This window comes from Ahaetulla prasina, chromosome 1 (genome assembly GCF_028640845.1).
Source record: "Ahaetulla prasina isolate Xishuangbanna chromosome 1, ASM2864084v1, whole genome shotgun sequence".
Taxonomy (NCBI): domain Eukaryota; kingdom Metazoa; phylum Chordata; class Lepidosauria; order Squamata; family Colubridae; genus Ahaetulla; species Ahaetulla prasina.
In genome coordinates, this window is record NC_080539.1 from 70,256,856 (window position 1) to 70,270,277 (window position 13,422).

Consider the following 13,422-nt stretch of genomic DNA (forward strand, 5'->3'; position numbering starts at 1 on the left):
TTGATATCTTATAAATTAAATATTATAATAAAATAAAAAATCACCATTATCTAGTACAGTAGTTTAAAGGCAAAAAATTTTCTCTTCAGTTTTCTTCTTAATTTTCAGTCTTTGAAGAGATAGCTAGATAGATAGATAGGTAGATAGATAGATTGATTGATTGATTGATTTCATTGCACAGTCTCTTTTCTTCAGTGTTACAATCCAGTCCGAATTAGTTACAGTGAAATCTTAGTTGTATGGAACAGAACAATCTTCCATATTGATTAACAAGATTGTGTAATGACATCATTATGAAAATACCACCAGTTGTGCACGGATATTGTACAGTCACTGTAGATAATATACCACTGCAGATAATAACATTCTATGATTAGATAATAATATACACATCCACCCCTTTTAAACACATTCCAGTTAGTCCATTAAAATGCTGTTTCACTGCATATTGGTTTACATTTTGATACTTAGGGAACGGAAGGAGAAAGTAATGGAGAAAAATCCTGAGATGTTATGAATGGGGTTAGTGAATACTCAACATAGGAACGACATGAAGATGATTTATGTGTCAGATATACAGTATTTTTTAGAGTATAAGACACGCCGTTTCCACCCAAAAAGAGGGTGAAAATCTGGATGTGTCTTATACTCTGAATGTAGCCCCGCCTAGCCTCTCAAATGAGATTTCAGAGGCTGAAAAAAGCCTCTGAAAGTGAAAGGGAGTTTCAGAAAAAAAAACTTTTGAAAGGGAGCTTCAGAAAAAAAGCCTCTGAAACAGAGCTTCAGAAAAAAAGCCTCCAAAACAGCTTCAGAAAAAAAGCCTCTGAAACAGAGGTTTCAGAGGCTGGAAAAAAAAAGCAAGGCGCAGAGCTCACAACCAACGAACCTGTTACTAAAGTTCAGCTCTGGAAACAGCTGATTGTGAGTATTCCAGGAGGCCGATCCACCCGCCAATCAGAAAATTTTTCTTATTTTCCTCCCAAAAAACTAAGGTGCATCTTATTCTCTGGTGCATCTTATAGTCCGAAAAATACGGTAAATGTGGGACCTGTGGTGGGAAGAAAGGAGTTGAACTCTCTTTCTTGATCTGAACTTGGAATATGATTCTTCATATTTCTTGTGGCATTTGATATTTAAAATATGGAGAAAGGATAGGAAACAATGAATGGGTCTAACTGAACATAAGATGATAATAAAAAAAAAAACAATCCTTGGACATGAATAGTCGTGTGTATTTCTGGTGATATCCAGATAGCAATAGCACTTATATACTGCTTCATAGTGCTTTTACAGCCCTCTCTAAGTGGTTTACAGAGTCAGCATATTGTCCCCTGGGTCCTCATTTTACCGACCTTGGAAGGATGGAAGGCTGAGTCAACATTGAGCCAGTGAGATTTGAACTGCCAAACTGAAGCTAGCAGTCAGCTGAAGTAGCCTGCAGTGCTGCACTCTAACCATTGTGCCATCTTGACTCTTGTTTAGAATGTTGGGAATAGTGGAGGATGGCAAGAATACGTAGTTTCACAGTCCCGCTTTCAAGTGTAGTTTGGGAAGTTGGAAGAGAATAGGCTACAACTTTATCACAAAGGAGATGGGGGATTATTTCATGGGGAAATGTCCTTCCGCAAATCCACATTTAGATATACTTTTTATTTCATTCCATCCATAGCTGCTGCTTTGGAATAGATGAAATTACCCAAGGCAATAATAAAATTACAATCTAAGAAAAAAATTATTTGACGGAACAACAAGACAGGCTACGTTGCCAACTTCAAAAGGTGCTACAAAGCATCAAATAAAAGATGAATGCATTAATTATTTCTGTAAACAGAAGGGAAAGCTATTAAACTCAAACTCTACGCGAGCCCTTTACAAGTTGTAATTTACAACTTTTGCACTGTAAAAATATCTGGACTACATGTCTTGATCAAGGTAAAGCTGTAGATGCAATTTACATAGATTTTGTAAGGCTTTGATACAGTAGTACACGATAAACTGCTGTTGAAATTAAATTCTTACGGCATTTCTGGACCTTTGCACAAATGGATCGCTGCTTTCTTGTCTAATAGACTGCAAAAAGTCAAAATAGGGAACTCGCTGTCTAATCCTGCATCAGTTAACAGTGGTGTTCCGTAAGGCAGCATTTTAGGTCCCATGCTTTTCTTGCTCTATATCAACAATTTATGTGATCAACTTAAAAGCAATTGTGTCCTTTTTGCCGATGACATAAAATTATTTAATACTACAGATAATTCTGTTGTTTTGCAAAGTGATCTTGACTATGTGTCTGAATGGTCATCCATTTGGCAATTTCAAATTTCAATTAATAAATGCTCTATCTTACATATTGGTAAACGTAATCAAAATGTGAAGTATAAACTAGGTGGTATTGATCTAGCAGATGACTCTCACTTTGTTAAAGGTTAGAGTTAGGTGTACTTATCTCTAATGATCTATGCTCCAAAGTTCACTGTAACAGCATTGCTAAAAAAGCAGTAAGAGTTGTAAACTTAATTCTACAAAGTTACTTTTCTGGAAACACTGTATTGCTAACTAGCGCTTAAAAAACTTACGCTAGACCAATCTTAGAGTACTGTTCAACTGTTTGGAATCCCTACCATATATCTGACATTAGTACAATCGAGTGAGTTCAGAAGTATTTTACAAGAAAAGTTTTGCACTCTTCTGTACATAATATAATTCCCTATGCTACTAGGCTCATAATTCTTGGTTTGGATAACTTGGAACCGTGCTGCTTGCAGTCAGACTTAGGTATTGCATACAAAATTGTACGTAGTAATGTTTTACCTGTAAATGTTTTTTTCTGTTTTAATTGCAATAATACACGCATGGACAACTGCTTTAAACTCAATGTAAATCGTTCTAAACCTGACTGTAAAAAGCACGATTTTTGTAATAGAGTTGTCAAAGTCTGGAATGCTCTACCTGATTCAGTTGTCTCAGCTAGAAATTTTCACAGTTTTCCTGCTTGAGAAGTCGTGACTCCAGTGCATGGGGTATCACTCTGTCTTCTGGCTCTATGGACAGGGTTCAAACTTAAGAGACGCCCCCTTTGTAGACCTCCCACTTTCAACTCTGTCCTGAGCTCGTGAGGACATTTTCTGGGTTTACTCCTGTGTGTTTGGATTTAGCAGGAGTTGAAGTTTGGAAATTTGTGCTTTCTCTTTGAAATGGCATCAACTGAGTAAGTAAATGAGCTATCTTTGAGGGTTTTTTTTTATTAATAGGAGTTTTCTTGGAGCCTCTATGAAAAGGTAGAAGCTGAGTGGAATGAGCAAACCTTATTTAAGTGTTTGATGACTTTAATTACAAGGCTGAGAATCGTTAAAGTGTGTGTGTGTGTGTGTGTGGAGAGCAGCGGGGGAAACTACAAACAGTAACACTGCTATTATTTGGAGCTGCAAGGAAAGTTTATTTTGTTTGTCTCCATTTTAACTTGTTTGTACCGGGAGCACATGGTGTGAGTACCGGGAGATTTAAATCAAGCTGCTGATTCCACATGGTTACTCCTTTGGGGGAGAATCAGAGCAGCGAGGGAAGTTTGAGAACACATTGCCTCCAATTTATTTATTTTTTGTTTGTGCTGCTATTTTAAGCTCCGGATTTCAGGTGCCTTGCTGGAATACCCACCATATGTGGGGAAGGCACAGGAAGGAACAAGCTCTTGAGCACCATGTTGGAAGCCACATGGGGCTAGCCAGGGCGGTGGCCATTTTGGGAGCTGGCTGACCTTATATGTATAGAGAAGATGATGAAAATAAATACATGAATGAGATATATATATATATATATATATATATATATATATATATATATATATATATATGGAAAATAAACAGGAATAATATGATGATGATGATGATAATAATAATAATAATAATAATAATAATAATAATAATAATAATAATAATAAAATATAAATAAATAAAAATAAAAATAAAAATAAAAATAAAAATAAAAATAAAAATAAAAATAAAAATTGAACTGAAGAAAGAGAAAAGAGGCTGTCATGGGGTTTCGGTGATCGGCCCTCCAGTACAGCATAGGCCTTTGGAGTAAAGAAGTGACGAGGCCTGATTTAGCCTGAGGCAGCTATTTCCAGGCTGCATGGCTTTGGAGTTTTGAGCAGGCGTTCTGACCTGCAGAGGGAAAGGACCAACAGTTTAGGGAATTAACCCTTGTAATGCTGCTGAGTTCTTAAGATGGTAACTGGTTATTGAGGCTTGTACATTGACATGTATATGTAACATAACATAACATAACATAACATCAGAGTTGGAAGGGACCTTGGAGGCCTTCTAGTCCAACCCCCTGCCCAGGCAGGAAACCCTATACCATCTCAGTCAGATGGTTATCCAACATTTTCTTAAAAATTTCCAGTGTTGGAGCATTCACAACTTCTGAAGGCAAGTCGTTCCACTTATTAATTGTTCTAACTGTCAGGAAATTTCTCCTTAGTTCTAAGTTGCTTCTTTCTTTGACCAGTTTCCACCCATTGCTTCTTGTTCTACCCTCAGGTGCTTTGGTGAACAGCCTGACTCCCTCTTCTTTGTGGCAGCCCCTAAGATATTGGAACACAGCTATCATGTCACCCCTAGTCCTTCTTTTTGTTAAACTAGACATACCCAGTTCCTGCAACCGTTCTTCATATGTTTTATCCTCCAATCCCCTAATCATCTTTGTTGCTCTTCTCTGCACTCTTTCTAGAGTCTCAACATCTTTTTTACATCGTGGCGACCAAAACTGGATGTAATATTCCAAGTGTGGCCTTACCAAGGCATTATAAGAGGCACTAACACTTCACGTGATTTTGATTCTATCCCTCTGTTTATGCAGCCCAGAACTGTGTTGGCTTTTTTAACAGCTGCTGCACACTGCTGGCTCATATCTAAATGGTTATCCACTAGGACTCCAAGATCCCTCTCACAGGTACTACTATTGAGCAAGGTACCACATATACGGTACTGGTGCATTTTGTTTTTTTGGCCTAAATGTAGAACCTTACTTTTTTCACTGTTGAATTTCATTTTGTTAGATAGCGCCCAATGTTCAAGTCTGTCAAGATCTTTCTGTAACTTGAGCCTATCTTCTGGAGTGTTGGCTATTCCTGCCAGCTTGGTGTCATCTGCAAATTTGATGAGTTCCCCATCTATTACATAAAAATATTATTTTTTTAATTTCACGGAATTATAAAAGGTGCTTACTTATATGTAATTTTATTTCTATATGTGTTCTAGAAATATGGCGTCGGATGCCTCACTTAGTGACCAGATGGAGGTCACTGATGCTTCTCAACCACTAAGTCCACATTTATTAGGGATCAGGTACAGCCTATGGAGAAAGATCCAATGGTGGAACCGGATCCTTCTTCCAGTTTTCTGGCCAGGGGCCTGTCGCCCCAGCCATCAGGGAGCGGCTCCAATACAGGGAGGCCCAGTTCTACACCTATCAACTTGGTAGCATCACAAGGGGATAGGCAGACCATAGACCAGGTGACACGAATGCCTGAGTTAGTGCGAAATGGATCGCAGAGGCGGTTCACGGGAACTTGAGGCAGGCAAAAGTCGTAACAGGCAATCTGTTCTTGGGGCGGAAGCCCAGTCACAGGATAGGGATCAGGTAGAAACAGAACCAGCAGACGGACACATGGGGTCGCGTTCTGACAGCTCTGATTCGCCTTCAGAGGCGGAGAGTTCCCCATCCATGGAGGATGAACAATGGGACCAGGAATTGTCTGAGGAGGAAGGTTTTTTACCGGAGCAGCCCATGTTTAAAGGGCTGTTCAGGCCTCATCTTTTTAAGGCCTTGTTGAGTAAAGCTAAGGTGGTTACTAAACAGGGACTCATAGGGGAACAAGGCGCCTGTCCAGAGCAGGACCCTGCAGACATGCTTTTTTCTGAACCAACGGTGGAGACGGAGACAGTTCCTGCTCCTAAATTATTTCTAGATATGATTAAGAAACAGTGGGAAGCCCTGGCCGCATTACCGAACATGTCCTCCCTTGAGAGACGGTTTTTTAACACGGCTTCTGACCTGATGGAACTCCTGAGAGTGCCTGAGGTGGATGACCCGGTTTTGGCCCTGGCTTCCTCTTCGGCCACCTTGGTTGAACCTGAGGAAGTTTTGAAGCCAGAGGATCGGAAGTTGGAGCAGGCCCTCACGAAGACGCATCAGGCGGCAGCCTGGGGTATAAGGGCGGCCACAGCAGCATCCTTCTTCAGCAGGGCCGTCCTCCTGTGGCTTAAACAAATGCAGGAGAAAGTGCCGGTGACCGATCTGAGGACTCATCAGGATTTCAACAAGATAGTGGCAGCTGTGGAATACACAGCGGATGCCACTATGTCCTCCGCGAAATATGTGGCAAAGTCGATTGCATCCTCGGTCACAGCACGGAGGTTTCTTTGGTTAAAAAATTGGCAGGCAGACACAAAGCGCAGATGGCGATTGGCCTCTGTGCCATTTAAAGGTGCAAAGTTGTTTGGTGAGGCTTTGGAGCCCGTGTTGACGGAAACTAAGGGGAAGAAGAAGGTGTTGACTGCCTTGTCAAGGAGAGGGGATACAAGGTTTTCCCCCTCCTTTCGGAAGTCTTATTTTCGTCCCTATTGGGGGTCGGCCTTTGGCAGATATCAGAGAGGTTTCCAAACACAGGGAGGTCAGTGGGGCCACTATCATCACTCAGAAGAGGGGTCCTCTGACAAAGGCAGGTCCTGCGGTCAGTCACGGCGTCCTTTTCGGGGGAGGGGCAACCGCTCCTTCCGCAGACACCGCTGACAGCAGGCATCAGGCTCCCATTGGTGGCCGTCTAGGGCTGTTCGCCAACCAGTGGGAGAAAACCACCTCCGATCTATGGATAAGGGAGACCATTTCATCAGGTCTCTCACTAGAATTTCTTGCACCCCCTCCGACGGTCTTATTTCGATGTCCCAGGTCTCGAGATCTGACAAAAAGAGAGATCATGGACACTGCGGGTCAGCACTTGCTGAACATTGGAGCGGTGGAGCCCGTTCCGGTTCACGAACAATGGAGCGGTTATTACTCAATGTTGTTCGTCATCCAGAAGGCCTCGGGGGGGGCTGCGACCAATTCTCAACCTGAAAGGATTGAACAGGTATGTGAAGTATCGGAGGTTCAAGATGCACTCCCTGCGGTCAATCCTTACGAATGTCCGGAAGGGGGACTTCTTGACCTCCATAGACCTTACGGAGGCATACCTTCATGTTCCGATAAATCGGAAGCACAGGAGGTTCCTGAGGTTCTTTTACGACGGCAAGCATTTACAGTACCGAGCGCTTCCATTCGGCCTTGCCTCGGCCCCCAGGGTTTTACGAAGATCCTGGCGGCGTTAGGAGCGCTTCTCAGGGCTCGTCCAATACGGATTCAGGCCTACCTGGACGATATTTTGGAGCAGTCAGTCTCTCACAGACAGGCAATAGAAGATTTGAGGGAGACGATACTTTGTCTGCAGACTCATGGTTTCTCCATAAACATGGAAAGAGTCACGTCATTCCACGAACCGGCTGTTACATTTAGGGGCAGTAATAGATACGCTGAAGGGTCAAGTTTTCCTGTCCCCAGACAGACTTCAGAGCATCAAGGACCTGGTAGTGCAGATTCGCTCACAGAGGAGAGTTCCACTGGCATTACTCTCATCTCTGCTGGGCAAGATGATTTCCTGCATAGAGGTGGTCCCATGGGCAAGGTTTCATGCAAGGCCTCTACAATGGTTCATGTTACCGCTTCAGAGGTCAGGCAGGGACACGTCGCAGTTCAAGGTCAGGGTCCCGGGAGACGTTCTAATGTCTCTACGCTGGTGGAAGTCCAGGAACATGGAAAGGGCTGCCATTTTTTGGAACAGGACCGCATCACGGTGACAACGGACGCCAGTCTGATAGGCTGGGGGGCTCATTGTCAGGACCAGGTGATCCAGGGCTCTTGGTCAAGGGGAGACAAAGAGGAGCATAAATTGGCTGGAGCTGAGAGGCCAGGTTAGCGCTCAGACATTTCAGGCACTGTTTGAGGGATCGACATGTGCTTCTCCTGACAGACAACATCACAGTGAAGGCCCACATCAACAGGCAGGAGGCACTCGATCCAGGGGCTCATGGCGGAGGCGGATCGCTTTGTCGCTGGGCGGCGCAATGTGATTTCCATCAGGGCGGAACACATTGCCGGGATAGACAATGTCAGAGCAGATTGGTTGAGCAGGGCACCTCTGGATCCTGCAGAATGGAGACTGGATCCGGAGTTATTCAAGGAGATTGTGAGGCGATTCGGACAGCCGGTCATCGATCTCTTCGCATCTCCAGCGAACCATCAACTTCCTCGGTATTTCTCCAGGTCCCCAGCGCCAGGGGCGGAAGGGGTAAACACCCTCCGTCTTCCTTGGCCCAGGGGTCTACTATATGCCTTCCCGCCGATGGCTATCCTTCCTCAGGTAATTGGTCGGATTCTGCAGACCAGGGCACAGATCATTCTGGTGGCACCATACTGGCCCAGAAGGCCGTGGTTCGCGGATCTGGTACGTCTGTCGGTCGCCGCACCATGGAGGATTCCACCCGACAGGGTTTCTCTCAGTCAGGGACCGGTTCATCACCCGGGTCCCCAGTGGTTGCACTTCACCGCGTGGCTGTTCAGCAGAGACTGCTAGAAAGACGGAAATTTCCCTCAGATGTGATAACAACAATGCAGGCGGCTAGACGACCGTCTACTACACGAATTTATGATTCCACTTGGAGAACCTTTGTGATTTGGTGCACTGGTAGGAGCATTCAGCCAACCAAGGTAAAGGTTCCACAGTTGCAGTTTTTGCAGGCTGGGTTGAAGAAAGGGCTGGCACCAGGGATGTTACGCAGGCAAGTGGCAGCGATAGCGTCAGTGTTAGGTTCTGCGGGTAGGCGGTCGGTGACAAAGGACCCAGAGGTAAAGAGGTTTTTGAGGGGGGCGACCAACCTGAGACCGGCAGTGGTTCACCGTTATCCCACCTGGGACCTTCAGAAGGTTTTGCAGGCACTTTGCAAGGCTCCCTTTGAACCGATTAGGACAGTTCACATCAGTTTTTTGACTTACAAGACGCTGTTTTTGGTAGCCATCACATCGGCCCGCAGGATTTCGGAACTGGCCGCACTCTCGGTGCGAGAAGACTTGTGTGTGTTCCACTCCGATAGAGTGGTTTTGCGTTTGGACCCAACCTTTGTGCCGAAGGTCAACTCCTGGTTCCACCGGGCCCAGGAGTTGGTTCTTCCGGATTTTTGTCCTAATCCATCACACGCGAAGGAACGTGTGTGGCACACTCTGGATGTAAGACGGGCTCTGAGGGTTTACATCAAAAGAACTAGGGCTTTCCGACGGACAGAGGCACTTTTTGTGTCATTCCAACCATCCACCATGGGACAGAAGCTTTCCGCTTCGGCGGTGGGCAGGTTACTCAGAGCCACCATAGCCAGAGCCTACGAGGCTCAGGCTTTACCAAGGCCTAAGGCTATTACAGCACATTCAACGAGGAGTGCGGCCACATCGGCCGCATGGGCCACACAAGCGTCGGTGGAGGAGATTTGCAGGGCAGCGACCTGGTCGACTCCGTCACCTTTTATACGTCATTATCGGATTGACGCATATGCATCGGCTGAGGCGGCCTTTGGTCGGAGAGTACTACAACGTGTGGTAGAGACGCCTGAAGGAGATGACCAGACGGCTTCCCACCCATGAGGACTGACAGCTTGGGTAAGTCCCATGCACTGGAGTCACGACTTCTCAAGCAGGAAAATGGGTGTTGGTCTTACCTGATACACCCCTTTTCTGATGAGAAGGAGTGACTCCAGCCCCACCCTAATGAAAGGGTCTGGTCAGGGAGGTGTCCGTGGGGTGTTGTTACAGGTACATTATTCGGAACCCTCGTCGAACATCGTTGAAAGTGGGAGGTCTACAAAGGGGGCGTCTCTTAAGTTTGAACCCTGTCCATAGAGCCAGAAGACAGAGTGATACCCCATGCACTGGAGTCACTCCTTCTCATCAGAAAAGGGGTGTATCAGGTAAGACCAACACCCATTTTAGTCACAAATTGACTTCCGTGGACCTCACTTCATACTTAAGAGGTTCGTGGGAGGTGGGGGGGGCGTGCATAAATGACTAACGTGCCTGTCATTGTATTTTTATATTATTCCTGTTTTTGTTTTTGTTTGACAAATTATAATAAATAAATAAAATGAATATCTGCAATAGAAACTGTGCAAAAAGATAGTAGGATAGTTTAGAAGGAATAAAGGAGAATGGACAGATAGAATAGAAAAGAAATTGTAAGATATTTATGTTCATTTATATCTGTTTTCTATTTTAAATACAGCAAAACTATATTTGATATTGGGAAGGTATTGTTTTTGTAGCATTGGAAATACTGATTGTTAAACAACATTAAAGAACTATCTGTAATCAAATGAACTATAAACTCATACATAATATTTAGCTAGAAAATTATAACACTATTAAGAGGCTAATGATGTAGGTCAGTAAAATATTCATTGAAACAGATAAAAATAGATTTATTTGTTGCATATCAGTCTGCTTATTCTGCTGGATGGAATGCACTTGTTTGCCTGGAGTTCATGATGCTAGGTGAGAAGTTAATGCAAGGTTGCATTAAATTCTCACTAAATATGACATCTTAATTTGTATATAAATATGAGTCATATATACTAAGAGACACTTAGGTAAAAGTAATCACAGTACAGTATTCCTGAGGGTATCATAATTAGTTCAGTTTCATAGTGTCTTGGAAACAACAACAAAGTATTGCTTGTCCTTGATTTCATTGACGTTTCTTTGCTTTAGGCATTTGCTTAGTGTTCTTAGTACTTTTTTCATTTCCTAACTTCTTTTTTTAAAATTTTTATTTTATTTTAGAGACAAATAAACATACAGTAGATAATCAATCATTCAATATATCATCTGAGTACATCTTTTGTGTCTTCTTCTCGTTCCTCCAATGTTAATCATTTCATAATATTGTTTCATTTATTGTAACATTTGTCCCACATTTCTTGCTTTACTGTTAATACATTTATCAATCTTCTCTCTCCTCTTTCTTCTTCCCTTGTTTCATTACAACATTACCCTATGTGTATTTCTTCTCTAACCAATGGTAAAATTCTCCCCATACCTTAAAGTATTCAGATTCCTCTCTTTCTTTAATTGTCAAAGTCAATTTATTCATTTCTACACAATCCAATATTTTTTTAATTACTTCTCCCTCTGTAGGGATTTTATCTGCTTTCCATCTTTGCGCAAATACTATCCTTGCTGCAGCTATTACATGTATACTCAAATATATATTTTCTTCGCTAAATTTCTCTGGCAGGATACCCAATAGGAACAGTTCAGGTTTTAAATCTGTATGTCGTATCATTTCTTCTAAACATGTTTTAATTTTAATCCAATAGTTTTTTGCTTCTGGACATGTCTGCCACATACGATAATACGGTTCTGGTGTCTGATGGCATTTCCAACATTTAGCTCATTTATCTTTAAATATTTTTGCCAAATTTCAGGTGTCATGTGCCATCTGTAAAACATTTTATATTGATTCTCCTTATATGCTGTGGACATTGTTAATTTGTAATTCCTTTCCCATAACTGCTGCCATTTATCTAACTCAATTGAATATCCCAAAATTTTTGCCGAAGCTATCTTTGTTTCTTTTATCTGCTCCTCTTCTAATTCAATATTAAGTAAGTAATTATATATATTTTAATTATTTTATCATCTGTTCCTATGAGTATCGTATCCAGTTCTGTCATTTCTAAATAAAAACCATATAATTTAACATCTTTTTTCATGTCTTGTTCATATTTGCATATGAGTATACCAGTCCAACTCAATTCCTTCTATTTCTTGTTTCCCCTTCAATTCCCCCTTATATGTTAGTATATCTTTATATCTAAGAATATTTCTAATATTGAAAATATTTGGATGTATTAATGCTTCCATTGTTGATAACCATGTTGGTATTTTCAAATAATATATTTCTCTAACCTTCTCCCACACCAATAATAATGCATTTCTTACATAATGTCTTTGAAAATAAGTATGCATCTTGCTTCTGCCATACCATAAAAAGGCATGCCATCCCAATTATAAATCATGTCCTTCATGATTTACAAAATTAATAATCTTGTATTTCTTAATCCAATCCATTCTCTAATCCAAGTCAAACCGCTGCCTGGTAATATAGTTCCCAATTCGGCAGTCCAAATCCTCCATGTAATCTCGCATCTTGTAACATTTTTATGTTGATTCTCGCTTTCTTCCCTTGCCATATAAATTTCCTTATTATTTTATTAAGGTGTTCAAAATATGTCTTTTCCACTTTTATCAGTATTGTCTGAAATAGGAACAATAGTCTCGGTAATATGTTCATGTTTCTTTTCTTAACTTCTTGGCTCAGTTTCCAATAATAAAATATCATTGGGATGCTAAAGAAATTCTACAAGATATTGTTTCACATAGTAAACAAATCGATAATTTATTACTTTTTAAATGAACTCTAGAATATTTACAATAAACACAAACTGATTTAATCTGCTCAATAAATCATTTGCTGCATTATTTGCAATGTATTTTAACGGTGTAAAGTTGATTTTTAATAGCATTTGGAGAAATCCAAATTAGTTTTCTAAGTTATTAATTCTGTTGTTATACTCTATATGGAATTTATTTTAGCAGAGGCTTGCAATAGGCCAACCTATTTGCTTATACATGTGTTATGTGTGTTTGTCATTTGCTAATAGTCATTGTATTGAGGTTTTTTTCCCAACTGCCAGAGCACAGGACAAACTTATAGAATGGACTACTATACTGTGCTCTAGTATTCTTTGATAAAAATGAAATTCAATCTCTAGATATTCTGCTTGTGCAAATGAAAATATGATATTTAATAAATGATATCTTACTTATGTGGAAGAACCAGAATTTAATACTGAATTTAACCTTACTTTCCCCTCTACATGCATATAAAAGGGAGATTAAACAAAAACAATAATTCAAACTATTATAATAGTCCCAGTAAATCTTTGCAGTTTTAAAGGTAATTTATTGGAAGAAAAATTTTCTTACGCAGCTCTTAGCAAACATTTGCGGAGCAACAGCAGGAACTATTTTTCTTTTTTTTTTTATTCAAAAAGTTTTTATTAGTCAAAAAAAAGGTTTATACAAATACATATCAGGTATGGTAAATTTTCATTTTTCTTATCTAAAATAAGAATTTTACTCAAATTTTTTAACACATACAACAGCCATATGGCAAGCAGGTAACACGAAGTAGCTAAGTTTACAAATTTTAAATACGTAATAAAGAAGGGTCAAGAATAAACAGAATATCGTACTAAAGAGAATAAGGAAAACCAACACAAT

General features: G+C 41.0%; 2 protein-coding genes across 2 annotated transcripts in view; both read left to right on the plus strand.

Annotated features, from left to right (window-relative positions):
- BTBD9 (BTB domain containing 9) overlaps nt 1-13,422 on the plus strand; it is a 168,057-nt gene that overhangs the window by 14,359 nt on the left and 140,276 nt on the right. The window lies entirely within an intron of this gene.
- On the plus strand, nt 5,569-6,805 carry LOC131190717 (lamina-associated polypeptide 2, isoforms alpha/zeta-like). Its single transcript, XM_058168103.1, has 2 exons — nt 5,569-6,174; nt 6,277-6,805. Exons 1-2 carry the CDS (start codon nt 5,668-5,670, stop codon nt 6,790-6,792), a joined length of 1,023 nt encoding a protein of 340 aa, XP_058024086.1. The 5' UTR covers nt 5,569-5,667; the 3' UTR covers nt 6,793-6,805.